The sequence below is a fragment of the Heliangelus exortis genome, chromosome 7 (genome assembly GCF_036169615.1).
Source record: "Heliangelus exortis chromosome 7, bHelExo1.hap1, whole genome shotgun sequence".
In the NCBI taxonomy this organism is placed as follows: Eukaryota; Metazoa; Chordata; class Aves; order Apodiformes; family Trochilidae; genus Heliangelus; species Heliangelus exortis.
The window spans coordinates 27551913-27575383 of NC_092428.1; the positions used below are offsets into that span (position 1 = coordinate 27551913).

General features: G+C 35.4%; 1 protein-coding gene across 3 annotated transcripts in view; it reads left to right on the top strand.

Annotated features, from left to right (window-relative positions):
* Positions 1-23471, top strand: part of ATRNL1 (attractin like 1) — a 462013-nt gene that overhangs the window by 166465 nt on the left and 272077 nt on the right. For all 3 annotated transcript variants that reach the window (XM_071749487.1, XM_071749488.1, XM_071749489.1), the window contains exons 22-24: positions 14670-14764; positions 15387-15465; positions 16657-16814. In XM_071749487.1, coding sequence (XP_071605588.1) covers positions 14670-14764; positions 15387-15465; positions 16657-16814 — 332 coding nt within the window. The remainder of the gene's footprint in view (positions 1-14669; positions 14765-15386; positions 15466-16656; positions 16815-23471) is intronic.

Genomic DNA, 23471 nt, shown 5'->3' on the forward strand with positions numbered 1-23471 from the left:
GTCAGCAACTCAAACATGAAGAATGATACTTCTGTGTTCAAAATTGGTGAGGAAGAATAAAATGTACATTAAGTGAAAACTCTCAAGATAATCATGTGGTATCTGTGTAGGGAGCTGGGCAGAAAGTAGGAAGTTTTGCTTCTGGCTGTAGAACCTTGTAAGACTTGGCCTCTCCAATGGTAAGGGCATTGGAACTAGATGATTTTAAAGGTCTCTTCCAACCCTGAAAATTCTATTATTCCAGTTCTTGTCCAGTCCTGGAGCTGGATTAGCCCCATTACTGCTGGCAAGTCAGGACTTCAGAAAGGGCACAGTAAAGGAAAGTGCTAGTCCCTACCTAGAGTCCTTACCATTTCTTACAGTAAATTTTTCTTTCAATTTTAAACTTTTAAATTCTATCGTTATGAATTCTATGTGTTGCCTGAAACAACCAACAGTAGTTGTTGAAGTGTAATGCATCCTGTCAGCAAGGATTTTTAAGCACTTTGAGTGTGTGTAGGCAAACACACATGTCTAGTCATTCAGGGACTTAGAGCATGACATCATCTATTAAAAAATGATAAAAAAATTATTGTAAAATAAAATATAATAGGGGTAGCCATAAAGCACTAGGTGGCAGACTTGCTATGTTTAGAGAAAAATTAAACTCAAGAACATTCCAAGGAGAGTATTTTAGAAGATAAATAGCAAATAGTACTTTTAATAAAACTGTTAGCGGAGATTTTCCAGATATTTAAAAACTGTGTTGAAACTTAAAGGGTATAGACAATAAATTGTAGCTCTTGAAAAGGTGTTTGGTTTAGGTGAGCTGTGAGACGTGTGCCAGAAGTTAGATGCTTCTGATTTGCAGAATTCCTATTTCCTTTTTGGACATCAGTAATTTAAACTAAATACACATTGTAATTGTAAAACTGTCATGCTTGACTTAAAATAATTAATTCCACCAATTTGTATCTAACACTGATTTACTTTGATATAGAATGAAGCAATCTTTATTGTAAATGCAGTAACAATATCTCACATTGTCTTTTTAATATATGGTTTTATAAAAATAAATTATATTCAGAAAGAAATATTCTTGGTGTTTTTAAAAGAGTCTGGTGGAACAGTTCAAATTGGACAATTCCAGGATGGTTTGAAAAGAGCTTAGCCCCAACCAACCTACCAACTCAGAACATATAAAGAGCAACAGACAAACAAGAGTCTTTGCCCTGAGCTAAAATAACCACAAACCAACTGTCACCTTCCAGAGAATTAAAGCAATAACCACACCAAGAATCTGAAGCTCCTAATAAAGTGTTATGATCTCACCCCAGGCTCTGTGTACTCATTTGCCAAATGCTAGGTTGGCTGGCAGCTCTTTTTGCAGGCTAAAGAAACAGCTTTGCTGCCAATCAATTTCAAACTTTATTGTGAGCTGGAGAATCTTCCCAGGTACGTGTTTACTTCTTTTGAAAAAGGCACACTCTATTTTTGAAATGAGGATTATTTGCTGTTGCTGATCTATCAGTGAATGTATTGACCAGCATCCCTTTGCAGATAATATTTAAGAACTTTTACCAAAGTAGAGAAAGTCCTGTTGGTGACTGTCAAAAGTAGACTGAACTACCCAGGACAAACTTAGCTTTCTAACAGTTGAGAAGGTAAAGTGGGACAGATGTTAGTACATAAGAGTACATAAACATATATTTTAATAAATGCATATAAAAAGTTTGAGTTGGAGACCTTCATCACTTGATAGACTCTTCCATTGGTCTCATAATTATTTTTTATCTTGCAAGCATAATATGTAGTAATACAGTAAAATAGCTATTAGTATAAAAATTTAAACAGTATATGTTATCATTATTTGTAGAAATAAACATTTTAAACAGCTTGATGAGGAAAGAGTGAGAGACTTGATGGCTTAGAGAGCTCATTCAAAAAAATTTCTTTGCTTTCCAGGGGGTCTCTAGCCCATGTGTGAAGCAGGTATTGAAATAAGACATAAACCAATGCAAATGTCTACGTGTATAGGATATTTTATTTTGTCTGTATGTTGAGATAAATACTTTCTGAATCCTTTTGCTGTATATACAGTGTATATATTTCTTTCCCTAAGGGGTACACAAAGGCAGGAGCTGTCATTCTTCGGACATCTGGGAGACCTAAGAGCTCCCCAAGACTGGAGTTGTAAGAAGCAAATGTAATAAGGAAGGATCTATCAGTGTCCCTGTACCTTCTGACAGGGAAGGGAAAACCTTTGTGGTGGTTTTACAGTTGCATTTTTTCCTCTGCTGGCTTCCCAGGGAAAAAAGAGAATTCTTGATCAGTGGGACTTCAAGGAAAGATCTTGAACCAAGTGCAACAGAAAAAAAAAAAAACCAACACCCTGTCTTCAATATTCAATAAGTTAGTGGCTTATGATTTGTGGGAGAATTTGTGTTGGTTCCTTTGTCTGGTGGTTCTTATTCCATCTCCACTCTGGTGCTTTACTGGCAAATCTGAAGCATTGTTACAAGCCAAATGGCCTGTTCCTGTGATGTACACTGGAGCATCTCATCTCAGCACACAAAGATATGTGCTAAGAGAGCGCTCTCATGTTTTCAGCCTTGGAATTAGTTTTGTGAGGCCCTTACAGAGTATTTGGGTGAGGGGTTCTGTAGGATTGGTTAAAGAAATTAAGAGTCCTTTCTATCTCAAGCTGGTGGGAAAATCAGGGGTTATGTAAACTGTAAGAAATCTTATATTAGGTTAAATGAGGACATTTTCAACTTAAACTTTTTTACTGATGAATTCAGCTCAGTTTCAGCATATGATAATGTAGCCTGTGAGTCCTTGATATGAATTTACTGACACTTTTTCATTTAGCTTGAATTGTGAATATTGTTTCCAAATGTTTCAAAAATATAACCCATAGACAGCAAAGTGTGATTTGCCAGTCACTTGACATAAAGGATAATGCTGATAGAAAATGGAAGAGCAAACTTGTGAGGTCAAAAGCAGGAGTTTGCATTATCAAAATAGAAACAATAGCAAACAAGATATTAAGGGAAAGTTGAAAAATGTATCTGTCAAGGAGTATGAAGATGCACTGGCAGAGAAGTAATGTGTATGGTTTTGATTTGTGTTTTTATGTTATGAATAAATAGATATCCTTTACTATGTTACCCCCTCAAGGAAATGCCATGGCCATCAGGATAGTTTTGGAAAAATGTCAGTGCAGACAGAAAAATCAAAGGAGGTAAAAAAAATCTCATATTTTTCTTCTCAGTGAAATGAGAATTTTGGAATTCTGGTCTTTTGGAGTAGAAATAGGTACCATTTTTGTACAAGTTTGTGAAAATATGGATAGATCTATCAGAGAGCCTTTTGTGATGCTATGAATGTCTAACAGAAGATGAAGAGAAGTCAGAATTAGAATGAACAGTAGACTAAATGGTGGAAAGAGTAAAATTAGTCTAAGGAAGGGAATGTACAACTACATCATGCAAATATGTCACTGTGTTCATTTTCAACAACAGAAAACTTGTAGGAAGTGGCAAAAAGAATATGTTTTGGTTTTGTTTTGTTTTCTGAAGTCTCTTGCTCAGTACTTTATTTTTACTAAGGACTGATTTTTTACCTCCTATCTGTTTTAAAGGCTGTGCAGACTGGATCAGGCCATATTATAGCTATGTAATCTCATTTGTAAACGTTTATCATTTTAATATATCATCAACAGGTTTGCTGAATTGGCACTGAGTTCTTAGCATGAGTAAAAAGCAATGAGAACATTTAATCCACATATTTTACTTTAAATATAATTGATGGTATTTTAAATGAAAAGGTGCTCGTGTTGCATGTTGAAATGCAAAAACCTTCTACTGTCTCTTGGGCAAGTGTGGTGCTTTAGTGTATCCTATTTTTTTAATATAGTACCTGTTGCAATTCATGACTTTAAAATATACTCTCAGTATGTAGTGCAGCTTTTCAGAAGGTTCTCTGCATTTGTTTGCTATTGGAGATTTTAGTTCTCAGAACTAACATGTTAAAATTGTTTGAGAAACAGCAGAGTATCAGGAAAGCTGAAACATCTCAACTCCAATTTACATTGTGTATTTTGTACCGATCACATGGAGTCAAGCAACATGGGGTAAGATCTGACATTTGGACTGTATATTTAAGGTTTCTTAAGCAAAGTTCAACTAAATAATCAGAAAACAGAAGAATAAGAATTTTGAAAATGTTGAGATATTACAAGGGCACCTACTTAGCTGTGTGTATTTAAAGCCAATTCAAAAAGTGCATATGCTGTCTCCTTGTAAGGCCTGATCAACCACACGTTGCTTTTTTAATCACTGAAATCTGTGTTCCATTGTTTGAGAACCAGGACAAAAATTCTGCTAACAATTCATATAGAAGTTATTGTGTGAGTAGCCTCTGAATTTCTATGAAAGCTTGAGCATATATATATATGTGTAAAGCCATAAACGACTTTTAAAAATATTTCTATTTTTGCCATATTTGTTCTATTTTAAAAGGCTTTGAAATATTTTAGAAATAAAAATATATTGCTTTATATCTGAAAGAAAATAAAGTACCTTATTTGCAGGTATTATACAATACAATGAACTTTATCAGATAAGGACTTAAAATCACATTAGAATTTGACTGATCTCATTTAGTACGTGACAAGAAATATCCCTTTTTGGCAACACCTTATGAGCTCAAACAATAATTCAGTGTTGTTTCTCAGATGTGCCATTTTAGTTGTTGGAGCTGGCAAATCCATCTCTTCAATGCATATAGACTAGAGAAAACAAGATGCAACTAGAGAAAAAAGTCAGGATAAAGTTAGAGAGAGTATTCATGCAAGTATATTGCAAAATTATGTTGCAAGCTGGCGTGTATTATTAATACAAACATTGGAAAGCAGATGAAGCACTTAGACTGTTACGAAGAAATTATTCCATACTATTTTCATTAGATACTTTTTTAAATTTGGGTCGGACTTTTCTGCCACTCTTCCAACACTTCAAGAATATTGCAAGAATTAAGATATTGCAAAGGCTGCCCATTGTGACAAAAGAGAAGTTCCTTTGCAGGGCACCCCTTCCTGTCAAGGAATAACACTTGGCTAATCATAATGCCTGTGCCATGAGCTTTGAAGTGCTCTATCATCAGAGGAATAGAGACCTTTTTTATAAACTTGACATTTAAATAACTGCCAGCTGATGCACTCACTTTTCTCTGTTCTTGCAACTTTTACTATTTTCTTCATAATTTTCTTGGTCTTTTTCTAAACTGTTGATATTTAAAATAAAATTTGGTTGCTTGATTTAGTACAGTTCTTTTTAAAGCACTTCAAAAGAAACAATGAATTGTTGTTGTGTGTTTTTTAAAACCATCCAACTTGTGTGGAAATCATTCTCATATGCTCTTTCTTTGTATGGAAAAGGGCACATAAATAGTAAGCAATGGGGTATTTTGGAGCCCTTTCGGCCTATTACAGTTAGCAAAAAATGCAAGTTTTGCTGGTTTATAGTAAGGACTTCACAGTAAATGACTTTTTGTTTTGTTACAATGGACAAGTAGTGTCAAACACCAGCAGATTTCAACATAACAATGAGAATGAGGCAGTGGGTGACTGTTAGATGCAGATGACAGAGGAATGAATCAGGCAGCTGATCTGAAAGTTCACTGTAATTATCCAGACTGAAAATAGGTCTGGTGGTAACCCCCTAACTTTGTGATACAAGCAGAATTTATTTTGGTCACAAGAGAATATGATTTATAGCATTTGATAATGCAACTTGGTTTCAAAACCAACATTTTTGTTGATAAGAGAGGATTATGAATAGGACTGTTCTCAACAAACTCTTACTGGAAATAGAGAACAAGAAAGAGTAGGAGAGAGAGAGACAAACTGCCTGTGCTGTGAAGAAGTGAGAGTATGAATTTTAGAACTGGCATGAATAGAATATTCCCTAAATAGAAAAATGTGGGAAGACTGACTGTGGTGGATCTCATGCTGAAATTGTGAGGAAGGTTCTTACAACCTGAAGAGATTTCAAGAAATAAAAATACAACAGCACTATGAGGTTTCTATTCACAAAATTAGTTATTGTAGTTCAGGTGTACAGAATGGTGATGAATATGTACCAACTCAAGCAGGTAATTGTATGGCTGCTTTTTAATGTGATGAAGATATTGAAATAATGCTACTGGTGGAAGTGAATGGTTGAAATACAATTTCTTAACTGTAGTCTTAAAAGTTTTTATTGATATGTACGTGGTTGTATGAAAGGCCAGCCATTCCTGCAGTGAATGAAGAAGCTTTCCATCTTTTTGTTACCCTTCCTTTGCTATTAAATGTCTTACTGATATGTTTCATGGGTGGTACTGTAATTGGGGGTACCATCTCTTCCTTCAGATTAGTTGTTATCCAACCATCCAGTACTATTTCAAGTTGGCCATGCTGACATCTCTTGTGTGTTGCACTGATTTTCAACATAATTTTTATTTATCAGGGAAAAAAAAAAGTGGAAAAAAACCCCCTTTAGCCATTGTTTAGCTAAAGATCACGTGATCCTTACCTAACATTTATAAAATGTCATAAGTACCTTGTAGCTGGGAATGTGACTGTGTTGTGGATGGGGCTGGTTGCATGCTCTGTTCCTATGACACACACTGCAATACTTTGGGCTTAGAACTTTTGCTAAGCTTTAACTTTTGGAACAGGAAAAATCGTCATTTTTGTCAGGAATTCTGTATATGCATGGAAATACTTTGCATTGTTGTTAAGTTTCAGAAGTGTGTATTAAAAACCAATGTGACAGCAACCATGGGGGAATGCCCAGTGCCTGAAGTTGGAAAATCTGTGAACACTTTCCAGTGGCTTAGGTAGTGACTTCCAGGAGAGTGAAAGAGGGTTGCTGGCACAATAATTTTTTCTTTGCTTCTTTGTTAGGGCACGATTGTACAACTTTAAATAGCAGAGCTATATAGTATTTCCCAAGGAGCTTTCCCTCTACGATGCACTGAATGAATTTATAGGGGGTGAATCCATGACAATGTAATGGAAAGATGAACTTATGTTCCTTTCTCATTTTGTTACAAAAATGGAAAGAATTGCAATGAATATTAGAAGGAACTGAAAAATAAGAATGATTATATGTGGTGTTTAATAATTCAGAATGTTATAAAAAATCAAGCTTTAGTTATTTCAGATTGGCTACATGGGATAAATGTTTTTTCTTTGTCCTTGGTCTCTTAATTTCATTTCCTGTCCTATAGAATGGCACTAATAATGTCTGCTCATCTCACAGTAACGTGATGGATTCATTAACTTTTCTGAAGAACTTGGGAAGTGATAGTGATGAATCCTATAGAAAGCCACATTAGAAATTAATCCTGTCTTTAGAAAAGGGTTTGTGTAGTAAGTAGTAAATGAGGCATGGGCCCAACACTGAGTGCTGAATGTAGAACAAAGTGTTGAATAGCTGCCCATTAAGTGAGCACTCACCCAAAATTAATTCACAAGCACCCTTGACTTTAGTGGTTCATTTTACAGTCATAATCCTCCTCTTTAGCATACTGTTTTCTATATAAATTTTATCACTAATTTGTACTAAACAGGTCCAATTAAAAGAAATAATTAAAAATTATTTTCCAGTGTAATTATATATATTTCTAAAGAGTTGTAGTGGCACTCAGAAATACTAAAGTAGAGTTTTTTGGCAGCATTCTGGCATTTTAGAAAATACTATGTAAACTTTAGAAGTTTTTATTTTAGTTCAAAAGGTTAAGTACAGGAAAACGTCTGTTCCTTGTCAGGTATGAGTATAAAAGTCCCATATCATGGCATATTAGCCATATTAAAGGCCACAGGCCCTCACTAAAGAAAAAGTTTATTGAAAATTAACAACAAAACTAGGATTAGATGATTGCTTTGAAATTTATTTTCTTCACTTAATTAAATGGCTTTCTTCACCTAATTATTGCTTTGTTCTCACATGTGCTCATTACTGACGTTTTGAATCTATTTTCATGACTCCTTTTGTTTGTGAAAGCAGTCATGGATTTTGAAAAAATCAAAATAGTGATGTGAAAAGAGTCAATAACCCTAAGTCCTTGTTATATTTGACCATTGATGATGTCAGGATGTTATTGTGTTCTTATCTTCCAGCACTTTTTTTTCTACTTTATTCCACGATTTTAATACAAAATGAAGCAACATCCCTGAGTATAGAAATTAGACTGCAGGACTTCTCTCTCTCTGTGAGTGCCTGGGTCTTTTGACTTCTGCTCTCTCTCTGTGCAGACTGAATCCTTTTTCCACACAAGGTATTAATCCTTGTGCTGCTGCTTCTCCCTTGCCTGCACTAAGGTGATGGGGCACACACCTTGCCAGGCAAAACCAGGAGGAGGTTGGTTTATTACTATTAAAAAGGCAGCAGCTTGCAACATATTCTCCTGGTGGGAGCTGTGAAGAGGAGGCTGCACCAGTGATGTGGTGGCTGATGCTTGTGCTGAACTCTGTAGGAGCTGTGTTTAGGATGCACTGGGCTGACCCCCTGAGCTTTGGCTCAAAAATACCCAACTTGTGGGTTCTCAGTGCTATGTGTGGTGGGGAATTAAGATCTGAGCTGTGGGGCTTGGAGTTTGTATAGGAGATTTCTGTGTCCTCAAGAACTCTTCCTCTGGAAATTTAGGCATAAAAGTTCTGGGAGTTATTAGATTACACCACAGTGTGTTGCTGCTTAAATTCTGTCTGGCTGCCACTTGAATCACCTGTATCCTAGATCAGATTTCAGATGAAAGTCTGGGGTGCATATCTGAGCCATCAACACACTCAGGACATTTTACAGCCCTTTGTACCAGCACAGAATAGGAAGGAATTAATGCTGTTGTAATGTGATAAGGGTTCTGTCTCTTTCCCTTACCCATTGGTCTAGGGAAACTTAATATTTTGTTTAAAAATATTTATTTCAAATGTTCTAAATGGGAAAATATAAACATGGAGGACATTGATGGCACGAAAAAGTGAAATGCTGGATATTAAGATATTACTGAAACAATCCAAAACTAAGATGACACTGTCTTCTGCATGTTTCCAAAATATCAATGATATGTAGGAGAGGAAGTAATTGTTACAGAAAATGGTTTGTTTCAGGTAAATTCTTTTTCATTTAGCTTTTTAAGAAATAAAAGAATGTAACACTCATCCTGTTTATCCGTAGATGAGTCTATACAGTGCTGAGGATGCTTAACCACTTAGTCTGTCTGGAAAATAATTACAGCTAACTGACACTTTGTGAATTTAAAATGTGTTGAGAATTAAATTTAGATTGAAGAAATATTTAGAAAAGAAGGTGGAATTCATATTCTAGATTTTTTTTTATGCTTACAGAAAAAAGAGTCACCAGAATGTACCACCAAGTGCATCATGGTTCTTCTAGAGAACAAGGCATTTTCTTCTGTTATTCACTGATACAATTCTGTGCATTTGTATATTTAAGTTTTGGGTGTTTATGGTCGTTGATGATATTTTTGGTTGCTGCCTCTTATAGAAGTGCTGTTTGAATTGGTTTGGTGAAATCACATTTCACCAGATTTTGAAAATAGTTTTAAAATATTGTTTCTGTAGGTCAGCCAGATGAAAATGATGACATTGCTTTAGTTGGGTGTTGCTCCTGTGGCAGTTTGATTATGTTTAGTATTTGCTATCTTCATGTTTTCATTGTCAAGCAATGCTGCAATATAAATGCAGTGAGATTTTTTTAGTTTCTGTTTATATGTGATCCAAATTTCTTTCCTAATTGAAGCAATCTGTTCTCTGTGTGTCTTTATAAACACAAGCCCTTGTGAAAAATCTCATGTGTTTATGTAAAGGGTAAAACATGGTGGCTTTTTTAAAGGTTTAAAGTTTTAAAGTAGAAACAAAAATAGCTGCAGAAAAATCTCAGGCTTCTCTAACTTTCTGATTCTAAATAGACACAACAACATATATCAAGAGGAAATATTGAATGTACTTTAAGTAACTATTTCTACATTTAGTTTTTATACATTTAGCTACTTATACATTTAACTATTCAGAACAGGCTGTATTGCTACAACTAAATTTTACTCTAAATTTTGTATTTATTTCCAGGCTAAGCTGTCAGGGCTGAATGGCACTATGAATTGGGAAATGCAGTGTGATGTACTGTGTAACTGCTTAGTTGTTTATGTGCACTCACAACACATTGTCAAAGATTAATTTTTAGGGTTATGTTCTGGCTTGGCAGTGGGGAGGAAAGCTGCTCTACCCACAGCATTTCACAGAAGGTGAAACTTTTTGGAAAAAAAGGAGGTTGTGTTTCCCCTGAGAGCTGCTGAATATGAGGAAAATCTCTCCTGTGGTATAGGCTGAAACAGATGGAGAGAGGGAGGAAGGGGAGTGAGAAAGAGAGCAGTAGGATGCAATAGGTGGAGGAGAGACTTAGTTCTATTAATTTATATTCTAATGTAGCTTTAGAGCCTTCCAAAGATATGAATTGTTTCATTTAAGAATAAGTTCAGGTGAATCTTTCCCAAGTTCTGGCCAACTAAGAATATCCTCACTATGAAAATAAACCTTCCTCCAAGTTTTGAAACTTCTTCAGCAGACTTTCACAGTCCTCAGAAAGATGGAAAGAGTGTTTGCTCAGTGTTGGTTCTTTTATTTGCACCCCACTTTGTTGGCATTGTTGAACCATGTAACTGCATTAGGCACTGCTCTCCACTTCATTCAGGACATACACGTTATAGGAATTTTCCATGAATATAGAATCATCTTTAAAAGAGCTGTATTTCTCTTCTGCAGCATCCACTCTGTGGCCAAGATAGAGATTTAATGATTTGTCCCTCTGTACTGAGGATCTTTCTGGAATAAAAACTATATAATTTGTGTCTATTAGTAGTAAGAATTGTGCTGCTTCTGAGCAGTTTGGTGAAGATCTTCTCTTACCAGTTTGTAGGATGGTTTAGCATAAGTTAGAGATCCTTGGGCACCTTTCAAGAATCTCAGGGCAAGTTCATTGTGTTGGCTCTTGGGACTCTTGAGTAACACAAGCTGTTAGTAGTAGCAGTTGTAGCACTTGGTAGTGGTACTCAAGGATCTTTGAGTACTACAAAGGAGCTGATAGCTACTGTGTGGAATATACAACTATCTTCATCACTGTTAATGGGGTGATACTATTTTATGGAGTTGCTTATTAATAACTCCATAAAATACTTCTGGACATCTTGAGCATAAAAGGTGGCATGAATATCCAACTGTTAATGATTTTTTGTGACTTAGTATTTCAGCTGTGTTGTAGGCAAAAATACAGTGGGGGGAAAAAAAAAAAAGGCTGTATTTTCCTGGTTTGTTACTGATGGTGAAGTTACAATAATCTGTATAGTTTAACACATTTTATCCTTTTTTTAAAAGGATTTTTCTGCATTCCTTGAAAAAAAAGTTCCTGTTTTCTTGGCTTTTAGCAAGTAAAAGAGAAATTTCAAACAAACAAGCAACACAATAGCAACAACAACAAATCTCAGGAAAAATAGGTGATACAGTTTTAAGACTTAGTTACTTTGAATTTCTTAAACTTGTGTGTAAAAAAGCTTTTTACTTATATATGATTGGGAGACAAGAGTCCTGTCTATTCCCAATCTTGCCATACAATGAGGACTAAAATGTAAATCCCTGTTGATCATTCACTGCTGCTCTGCATCTCTGACTGGGCACGAGCTGGACGGAGAGGAAGAACATAACATTTTTAACTGCTTATCTTCTCTCCATTGTGAGCAGGTTAACAATACCTTGTTCAGAAAACCTGACTATGCTGCTGCTTGCATCTTTTAGCATTTGCAGTAGCCAGAATTTCTGGAGGTGTGTGTTGTGGTGCTAGTCTGCTATACAGTTAAAATAGTTGGCTTTCCAAGATTCATGCTAAAGCAGTCATTTGTATTTCGTGGCACCCCAAGTTAAGAAGATCAGGAGATTTAGGATATCTGCACATTATTTCTAACCTTTTTGCCTCGCTACTCATGGTGATTAAAGGGTTTATTAATCCCATTAATAGGGTTCAATTTCTACTTGCCAGCTTTTCCTGACCTGCTACCTTTAAGTATATTCTGGTGCAATGGTAAACATACTGTTAAATATGTAGATGTGTCAGATTGTTACTAACAGACTCAATGAGACTTTCTTAATTAGATTTGAATGGCTACAAAGTGTTCAGTAGCACTAATAAATAAATGGGGTCTTAATATGAAAGTGCCTTTCAACTATCTGATCAAAACTCATTCTTTAAGGCATCTAGGTAAACTTATTCTTATTTGAGTAATGGAACTATGATGAGTAGTAACTGAAAAAAGTAGATTTCTCATCTTTCAGGTGGTCATGGAAATTCCTTTCATGTAACTGCTTTTCTTTTTCTAATTTTCTTTCCACGCTTACTTTAAAATAAAAATAAACAAATGAGCCAAAACCCCCTAATGCATCTCCTCCCTTCTCCCGGTCTCTTTAACTATGAAGACAATTTGTGCATCATTGACCAGTAAGTTTGTTTTCTCCAGTGTCAGGCTTTCCATGGGATACACTAGTGTGAATTTTTTTCAGGTGCTGTGTTGCTGCAGAAAAGGTGATTGTTAGCAGTAAGCAAACAATTGAGGCCAACAAAAGGCTGACACAGCTATTTCTAGCCTTGCCTTAATACTTCACTCTGTATTTACTGGTTTTGTTTTATGATCACATATTTCTTATTTGTAACACACTGCTCTTATGGTGTTGCTGCACAGTAGAATGTCAGCAAGAGAGGGATCAAAACAAGACCTGAGTTATTTAACAGATTCAAGGTTACTTCCATCTAGCCATATTTTAACACAGACTAAATAATAATCTGAATCACGTATACTAACAAGGCACCTCTGTATTTCCTGTGGTGAAGGAAAAAACAGAATCTTTTGATCTCTGTTGGACCATAATGGTCAAAGAGCTAGAAGATTTATAATGCTAGATCTGAAGATACCTGCCCCTGTAACAGAGCATTCTAGATCCATCCCCTGCATGAATCTCTGGTTCACATGTGACTGCTGCACGAGGATGATGAATCTGCTCACACAATTGACATCTCTGAGAGCTCTGCTGATTCTTGATTATGTGACTGCACTAAACACTGCTCTTGGGATTCTACATGGCACCCTCTGGATTGCAGCAACAGCCATCCCTGCTTTCTGGGCCTTTTTCTTACATTATAGGAGCCTGAAACCTGCTTCACCCTGACAAATCCACTCCTACCCCTTCCCCCTGCAGAAAAGTTCCTTTTTAGTAATTCCTATTGCTATAGCCTAAGTAAAGGTTAATATCATTCCTTCATCTTCAGGAGCACAGTGGGAGGGCTCAAAACTTATGACCTCTAACTCATCCCAATCATTTTATGTTTCTTTCAGGAAGGTTTAAGTATATTTTGGGTAATCTGAGGCCCTTTCTCTCTTCTGCCCATGTACCAGTTTTAGCTGTCTGGCAGGGGAGTGCTCTTAGTGGGCAGTGACAGAATGGCAGAAATAGGAACTGTCTGGCAAGCTCCATTCCTTTCACAGATTGAATGAAAAATGTGCAGAAAAAGTGTCATTTGGAAGTGAAATATAATCTGTTTGAGTCAATGCTAAACTGCCACTTGTTTCTCATGTATGAAGAGTTTCTATCCCTTGCCACTTACATCATCTCTTAGAATTCTGGCAGTTTAGAAAGGATGTGCTTGATGGTCACAATTTCTATGGAATTCCACTGTGCCATTTTATTGTTAACAATCTTACTACAGTGACATCTATTCATACTGTATAATTTTACTGTAGAGACAACTTTTTTTCCAAAACTTTAAACCGAGTTATTCTAAAATGTGTTATAATAATAGAGCTATGTAAACCATTTATGTAACACAACAAAGTATGTATAACTGTAAAACTTAAGTGCAGTTTCAACAGGGTATTTGGATAATTACTTCAGAGTAATTTAAGTACCTAGTAACACTTGATACTGTATTTTGGAATAATTACTTTGCAAAGAAAGACTGTTTCAAGATACCTGTAATGGCTGTTCTGACTCAATGTAGATTCTGTTTCTTAATTTAGTTACTTTTCTTAATTTTACTTTTTTTCTTACTGCTTCACTTTTTTTTTTTAATTGCTTCAAAACATTATCATAGAATCATAGAATTGGCTGGGTTGGAAGGGCCCTCAGAGATCATCAAGTCCAACCCTTGCTCCACTCCCACTGCAGTTCCCAGCCCATGGCACTGAGTGCCACATCCAGTCTCTTTTTAAATATCTCCAGGGATGGAGAATCCACCCCTTCCCTGGGCAGCCCATTCCAATGTCTGATCACCCTCTCAGTAAAGAAATTCTTTCTAATGTCCAACCTAAACCTCCCCTGGCACAACTTGAGACCTCTTGTGCCCTCTTGTCTTGCTGAGAGTTGCCTGGGAAAAGAGCCCAACCCCCCCCTGGCTCCAACCTCCTTTCAGGGAGTTGTAGAGAGTGCAAACAGCTAAACAGTGAAAGTCATGTGGATAACTACAACTTGTAGATTAGTTCATGCATATTAAAAAAAATGAACAGTGAACTTTTAGGTGCTTGCATAACATATTAATATGTTACACTTGAATCTGTTTCATTTTTAATTTCTGTTTTGCCCACAGACAGCCTTTTGATTGATTACCAGTTTACCTTCAGCTTGTTACAAGAGGATGATCGCCATCACACTGCCATAAACTTTATAGCAAATCCAGAGCAGGTAAGAAAATGTTATTAACTTTAAACACATTGTGGAGAGTCATGATCAATGTTTCCATTCTTTGCGACCATGAGTAAATGTTTGCCAAGTGTCTTTATAGTATTAGAATATTTGAAAACTTTTTGAAAACTAAAAATTACCAGAATATTCATTGACAAAACTCTTAAGAGTAGATCTATTTCAGATCAACTAATAATCTAAAAATATCAGCTGGCTTGTTTTATTGGTGTCCTCCTGGATTACACATGTTAGCAGCCTCCTGTACACCTGTCAGTTAAGAAATCTCTATTAGCAGATGAGAAAAGGAGTTTTTGAATTCTAATTAGAATGTAGCCATTTGTATTGTGTTTTTTCTGTAGTTTTATAAAGCGACTGCTTTCATTATTTTTATCACAGTCTGAAACAGATATAATTATCTGCTTACTAGTACCCTGTTCTTACTGAAGCAGAAGGGAGGCTTACCTTTGGTTCTGAATTAGTACCATTCCCCTATCTGCTTAAAATGAAAACCAGAAGATGATTAAAAGTTTATATTCAGTTATGTGCAATAGAGATTTATTCAGTGCATTCTGATATATTTTGTTAATTTCAATATATGTTTTGTTTCTTCTTTTGTATACAGTCAAATAAAAATTTGGATATATCAATTAATGCATCAAACAACTTCAACCTCAATATTACATGGTCTGTTGGTTCTACAGGTGAGGGTGAATTTTGGTGTGATGACTTTTCCCTGTATGATTTCATGATCCTTTAAGCTGTTTTGACCTGATCGTCTCTTTGTTGCTAATTTTGATAATAAAACTTTACCAAATGTGTTCTTTTGCCATTATCGTTATGGCATTATTAATTATATTATTTAAAACTCAGATGCTAATTTGCAATCTGAACAAAGCTTCATTAATATGTTAACTTTTTCTCCTATTCAATTAAAATTACTTGGGTTTTGAAAAGCTTGTAGCCTATTTAAATTTTTTAAATGACAGTTATGAAATGCTGTGATTTTAATTAAGATAAATTGCTTCCTTAACTACTGCAGAGACTGAGATTTTAATTTCTTTGTTTCAGTGTTCAAGTTAAAAATTTAATTATTAACCTTAACATTGATATCAAACAATGAAGTTCTTCTGTGTATGCTGATAAAAGGGCCTGCTTATCTATTTTTCTCCAACTTTGAACCCCATTACTCTTCATTGTTTTAAGAGAAAGAAAAAAAGCTTTATTTAGACAGTTTCTCTGAACTGGTTCTATTGACTTTCTGAAAACACACCCAAGGAGAAGCATGATGCTTAAAATGAAATTCTACTGAAATATCTTTTTAAAGAAGGTTCAGAGTTTGTCTTATTATAAACTCATGAATATCTTCATCAATGTAATTCTGAACTATTCTAACATACCATAGTTAGTAAATTCTATTTATTGATTTATTTGTACTTATCTCTGTAGCCCATATGTTTGCAAAAAATAATACTTCTTAGTAGGTATGCTACTAAAATTATCATGAACAATTAGAACTCTATGGTAATAATGTAATATGTAGACAAGTTCACTGCCATGCTGTTAACTTCTAAGTTTTTATTGAAATGAAATTTAAATTACTAGAGGAAAGCATATTACCTGTTTAGCTGACCATAATAACTTTCTTCTAAAGCTAACGTTGCTTCTATCAATTTTATGATTAATTCATAATATTTCGAACCCAGAGTAAGGGTTTCTGTGAATTCTCTGTATGTATATAAAATATACCTCATGTGCCAGGTGAATTGTAATAAAGGGTTATAAAAAATGTAGAATGAAGAAACAAAAAGTAATTTAAAAATGTGTCTTGTGCAAATGTACTTTGATACTTTTAATGATTATTAATATCTGTGATAAATATATATATTTTTTAGCTGGAACAATATCTGGAGAAGAGATTCCTGTTGTTTCTAAGGGTAACATTAAGGAATACAGAGATAGCTTTTCCTGTGAAAAATTTAACTTTCGGAGCAACCCAAACATCACTTTCTATGTCTATGTCAGCAATTTCTCCTGGCCAATCAAAATACAGGTCAGTATGACTATTTTATGCCAATAAAGATGATGTCTTAGCTTTTCAATCAGTTCCATGTTTTCACTCATACAGGAAGTATGCAAATAATGCTCTTTGCATGCTGTATTTTTTGTCTACACAAATTATATTATGATCCTTGTGCTTTCTGTAGTGCATCAGTCTTAAGCTGTTGGTTCTAGAATCTGAAGTTAAAATTCCTAAAGAGAAATGTTTATTTCTAATGTGCCTTATGCATTTAGATGCATACATAAGACCATACCAATTTGTATGACTGTACCTAGATATTTGTGTGTAATCTTTCATTAGTCATTAACTTCTAAGCCTCTGAATTTCTTGAAGATTGTATGTCTATATCCTACTGCAATATTACAAACTTCAGTTAACACTAAGTGCATTGTATTAGAATTTATGTTCTTCTTTGACTTCATTGAATCATCTCACTATTCCAGAAAATACTTGGTGAAATTACTGTGCAGCTGTTGACTCAAAAAAAAATCGATGCACTGATGGCTGGTTTCAGCAATATTTATGGTTGCTATTACTATAGCTGAATTTTTAAATTCTGTGTCCCCATCACCTATCAAGATCTCTTTATGTGGATCACCAGCTTTTGGCTATAGCTGCCTCGTGGAATTAATTTTTAAAAAATAAATTATAATAAAATTCCATAATTCCTAGTGATTCGCTCAGGAAACTGGAACAAGCTCAACATTCTTGCCAGCTAACCATAATTAAAAATATTCTATAGATTTCTGTTTTGGTGGCAAAAACCATGTTTCTATAAAATACATCCCCGTTCATTTATATATATCTATATATATGTCTGTGTGTGTATGTGTATATATATGTATATATACACACAATATATGAATGATGAAGTCATGTGCAGAAGTCATCTTGTAAGTACACTGGAAGAGATAGCTTATCCCTGAGTTAATTAAAGCCAGACTTTTCTTAATAATACATGAATGTTAACTGTATATATTAGGGATCAATTTGTGAAACTTATTAACATTTATGCATGTCCTGTTTTAGACTAAAAAAAAACCAAACCTGAAGCATACTGCTTTCTTTTACCCTTCATATAAAGGGGTGTTTTTTACACTCACCAGTCCTACTTTCTGAGGACAGAACAATTTCAAATGCCAGATTGCTAAGATTTACACTCTAGGATGTGTAACTACTCTCTGTGAGATGTTGACAGATTGCAGATTCTTCCTGTGCTGTTCCAGTTGCAGTGTAGCACCTTAATGGCAAAGTGTTTTCATGTTCAATAATGTAACCCCTGATCATAGAGAAATTAATTAAGATTTTTAACCTATCTCCCACAATGGCACTGAATTTTTCTGTATTTCTTTCTGAGGCACATTGAAATGTCTCTGTTCAGACAGTTCTGTCTGAGAGATCGTGATGCCTGAGTATTGAATTCCTTTTCTGTGCTTCTAATTTTTCATGAAAAACACTTCTTCCATCTAGAGATGAAATTATTCCAATTTTATGCAGTGGAAAAGGAATGCTAATGTCCAGTTGTGGACATTGCTTCAGGATGTTAATATTTGTCCTCCGTATTTGCCTTCCTAACTCAAGAAAAGTATTATTTAGCTCTCAACTCTTTTATGCTGTAATTTTTTCCTTTCCAAGGGAAAAGCTGAAGTTTGTGTTACCCATATAGATTTCTTAGGTTTTGTGGTCTGGCAGTAGATAAGTTCTTCGAATGATAAATGGAGTAAGGAGGTTTTCAGAGAACAAGTTCAGCTTTCTATGTTAACGTTATGATTCTGTATATGATAGAAATTTAAAATATATGAGCCTTTTTAGGATTTAGGAGAGGGAAGTCATGGTTTATCCCTATCCAGAGGCTGACATTTCCAAGGCCAATACTGAATAGGTTCACAGTTCTAATACTTATATTCATCTACATCTCTTAGCATATCAGATTTCACCTTCACAATATGCAAAAGCAGTTGATATCCATCTGTTACTGTATCAGAGTGTGTTCATTTAAAGGATGATGATTTCTACAAAAGTGATGTTACTGTTAAACTGATGAAAGGAGTCTTCAAGAGAGTCAAGATACTGATGATGGATTCGAGTTCTGGTTTGAAGTGGGGAAGTCTTCTATCTGTTTTCTGAATTAGTGTTCAAATGGTCTAGAAATTGGTATCCTGAATTAGCCACCTTTGCCTTTTTGTGGAGATCAGAGAGCTCTTTCTTCTAGTTCAGGGCTTTGGGTCTCACACAAGTTGGTCTATGTATAAATGGTCTTAGACACCAAGCTATTTTGCACTGTATTTCTTTCCACTTGTGCAGTCACACTGCATTGCTCAGATTGTATTGGTTACAGACAGTGATATTCTGTATCAACTCAGCACTGGAGGCTTCTTTTACTCCTATTAGAGCAAAGGAAATTACTGTGGCTTCCTTGAGAGGTTCTATGTTAATAAGTAAGATAGCAGCATGAAATTTGGCACATAGCTTTTCTACAGTAATTTTGTAGAGGACTAAACACTCACTTCAGCACTTTAGTGTTTTTCAAATACAATCAGAGTACCAGTCTCCAGTGTTTACATTATTCAGTGTGATCTGTGAAGAATAGATTATATAAAGGATGAGTTCCTAAGGAAGCAGAAATAGCAACCTTACTTCCCTGGTAACTGATATTTCAAATTGGGTTGTTGATTTGCCTTTCACCACTCACTCTTTTTTTGCTAGCACTGGAGCTAATAGTACTTGTGTCTTTCATTAGGAAGGTTGAGCTGTTGGTGCTGGAGTTACTGCTTTTACCATTTCATCCTCTATAGGAGAAGTAACAGCACTCCTCATTATACAAGGCACTTAGTTTCATTTTCTGTCACAGTCACCTATATTATCTCTATTTTTGCATTCTGTTCTCTTCAAGATTTCCATGACTACAAGGAAAAGCTGTGCATCCCAGCAGGTGATTGCTTATTTGCATCAAGGGTTTACAGTTGCTTCCTCAAGAACTTCTACTATGCATGTTACCTACTCAGCAAGCTTGGAGGCTTTTTTCTAAATCTTAATAAATCCTTGGTGATTCTAACAAATGTTCTCTTTTGGAGTACTGTTTTCTGACTTGAAAAAAGGGTGTGTGACGATCATGTCCATACAGCAGTTTTCTGAAGGTGTGCTGGTCTGTGGGAATTCTTCACCAGCAACTCCCCAGTCACCCATTCCATTTTTGGCACTGGTGAACCTAATGACCTCAGAATAGGAGCTGTTCAGCACTGCATAGCAGTGAATTACTTTAAACCATAGATTACTTATAACCAATTACTTTTAACCATAGAAACTATGCAGGAAAATTTCAGTTTCACATAAAGTCCTGCTCTCTCTCGAAAACTGTACTTTAGGTTCCCTTACTCAGCACCCTTCTTCTGTCCATAATAGCTACAGGTACACAGCTGGGTGCTCACTCAGTAAGAGCTTTGCAGCCCTCAGGAGAAAATGCTACATTTGAATTTCCTGATGCTAAAAGCATTTCATTTAGCTGGGAGATCTTTTCTTCCTTGACATCAAAGGACAAGCAGAAATGTGGCAGTAAGAGGTCATTAGAAAGATGGTGATATGGGACATCTTCAGCTTAGAACTGTTTCCACAAATGAGGCTGTTATTGGGTGTAGTGTGGAGAGCATCAGTTTGTCTGGAAAGTGCACAGTAGTTATATGCTGGCACACACATTGGATATTTTCCTGTTGAATTACTGGAGGAGTTTATACACTTTTCCTCTATTTCCTGTAATGCAGAGCTGCCTGGGAATGAAAGGATGAATACAGCCCCTTAGGCTTAGCTGTTCCAGACTTTCAGAGGCAGGGGTTCAGGTATCCAAGTAATAAGACATGATTTATCATCCTGTCTTACCAACCCTATGACTGACTGCCTGTCTCTGACAGTCCCAACCCTTCAGGTGTACCATGTCATATATATGTTCAGCAGGGCTCCATGAAAAAATGCCTTAAATAGGCTAGATTTCTGAACAGTGTATGTGGCAAAGCCCCATAGCTTGTTTCTGCTCATTTTTATTTTATTTTGAGAGGAGGTGTAATTCAGACTCTATGGTAATGGAATTTGAAAGCTGTAACATTTATTGAAAAGCAGTAACTCAGACTGCAGCCAGAACCTCAAATAATGGTCAGTGGTCCCTGAGGAAGTAAGCAGCCATAAAGCTTGGGCTTCTGACAGCTATGCAAATATTAATAACAGCAGTGACAACATGTTCTTCAGTCTGAGGAAACTAATTTTATGGCAAAGGATTTTTGTCACTGAAGTTGATTACAGATTATTTTTTTTTCCTTTTTTTTTTTTTAAACGTGAGTTTCTCCCAAATTCTGAGACGTAGCAAGCGTGTATAAAAGAAGCAAAAACCCTTAAAGCACTGTCCTGGCTTTCTGGTTGATGTTCTCTGTCCCTAAGGACAGCAATAGTATTCCTGCTTTCATGCACCCTGTCAGACTTGTAAGTCTGATCTCAACTTGTGCCTGAGCAGCACAATTTTCTACCAGTTTTAAAGCCTCATCTGAAGATGATAATAACTGTTCTACTAGTTATTTCCTTTCCTCCCTAAAGTGTAAATGAAAGATTCACAAGTGCCTGAGTTTTAATTGGGAGAGTCAGTTTAAATTATAAGGCTCAACCTTGGCAGCAAAGCACTGCCTGGAAAAATTAGGTGTGTATTTAATGGAAAAAATCTTGTTACTTTTGATCCTGGAATAGTCAATCCCCTATGTGTTTCCATAGCATCTAACAATTATTGTTGCAGTGCAAGTTAGACAGTACATGTAGAATGCCTAAATGTGTTGGAAAGAAAGAATTTAATTGTTCTTAAACAAGCCTACCCCAAGCTTTGGTATCACATTGTTGGGGGCTTTTTTTTTTTCTTGTACTGCTTTTTCTGAGGAAAATTATCTTTGGCACCCTGTATGAGTTTGTATGCCAGAACAGGATAATGAATTATGGGGAAGATTTACATTTTATTTGTATGTAGTACAACAAATAATCAAAACTACTTCATATATAAATTTTCGAGGTTTTTGTGGTTTTTTTTTAAGGGGAAACTGGTGTTCTTTCAGCTTACTGGCTCCTGTTTCAGAATTGATTTTCTTTCCCCCGTTAATAGCCTGCCTGTGGCAACTGAAGGAGTAGTGTAATGTAAATCAAGAAGCATATCTATCCTGGTAATAAAATTTACTGTGTAGAATAATTTATTTCAGCATTTTTTTTTTTTTTTTGTATTGGAGTTCATTTTGAATTTTTAACATTCATGAATGACTCCCGCAGCTGTGAAAGCTTTGAGAAGTAAAACTTGTCAGTCAGTGCCATAAGAAGCTACAACAGCAGCACAAACCTAATTACTAAATTAACAAATAACAATCAGGTTTGTTTTTTCAGACCTTTCTGAATTTTGCTGAGGTCATGGTGCTAGAGTATTTGCTTAGAAAATGAGAATTTATCCATACATAGCTGTGTTTGTACAGACTCCCCTCCCATCAGTGATTACAAACCTAAATCTGTGATTTTTGATGAACTATTCAATTTCTGAGTGCCTTAATGATTCTCATAGAGGCTGTTGAGTAACTGCATACAGCTGTGTGTGAACACACTGTAATTCTTGAAACACTGAAGAATTATTGACGATGAAGCGGATACATTAGCTTCTAAAATGACTTTGATGTTTTCTTACAGTAAATACAAAACCCCTCTTTAAAAAAAGAGGTTTTTAGGTAGCATACCAAGAACAAAAACCTGGGAAGTCCACCAAGTCACCATTTAGTTCCAGTTCTGCAAGGAGGAGGAAGTATTTTTGAAACAGAAAAGAAAACCAGGAAAAGATGGCATTGAGCAGCACAGGGGTGTCTTGATTGTAGATGAATAAATTATGAACTAAAATGTAAATATATTTTAGTTATATATATTATATAAATATAATAAATTTCAATAAATATAATAAATAAAATAAATATAAATAACTATACGTATGGTTATTATATTTTCAGCTTTCCATAAAGGTGATGATATTGATCATAGTGTAAAGTCAGAACTAATAATGACTGAAAACTCTCCTCAGCAGTGTCAAATGCAAAACTTGAGTTTAATGTGTTCAGTTTAGGCACCAGGTAATTGCCACCCCAGAAGCTGAAGGAAGTGGTGTTGAAACTGCAGGGCCAAAAGCAGAGGGTGGGGCACAAGACTGGAGAGGAGAAAATGCAAATTCAGTATCTGGACTTAGCAAAGATGTGATTCAGGTAACAACAGATTTAATAGTGTACAGTGCTTTGGAAAAGATTTTAAAGGAAGGTTATAGTAAAGTTTTTAAAGTTTTGTCAGGCATTTTTTTAATAGGGATTAAGTTGGAGAGTAGGGGAACTGGCTGATGATTGTAAAGTAGAAGAATGTAAATTTATGAAATGGAGATTTCATGTGGCTGCTCACGATACATTTGCACTTAAATATTCTACCAAAGTGGCTCATCTAATTACCTTTCTGGCAGAGTGGAAAAATTTAGTTTGTTTGACAGAAAAATCTGGAGATTCAGATTTTCATCCTGCATAGGATCATTTCTGATGTTGGATCAAATATACATCTGAAAAGATATTCTCATTGTTTCTCAATACAATGTCAATAGAGCTTTTGCTCTAG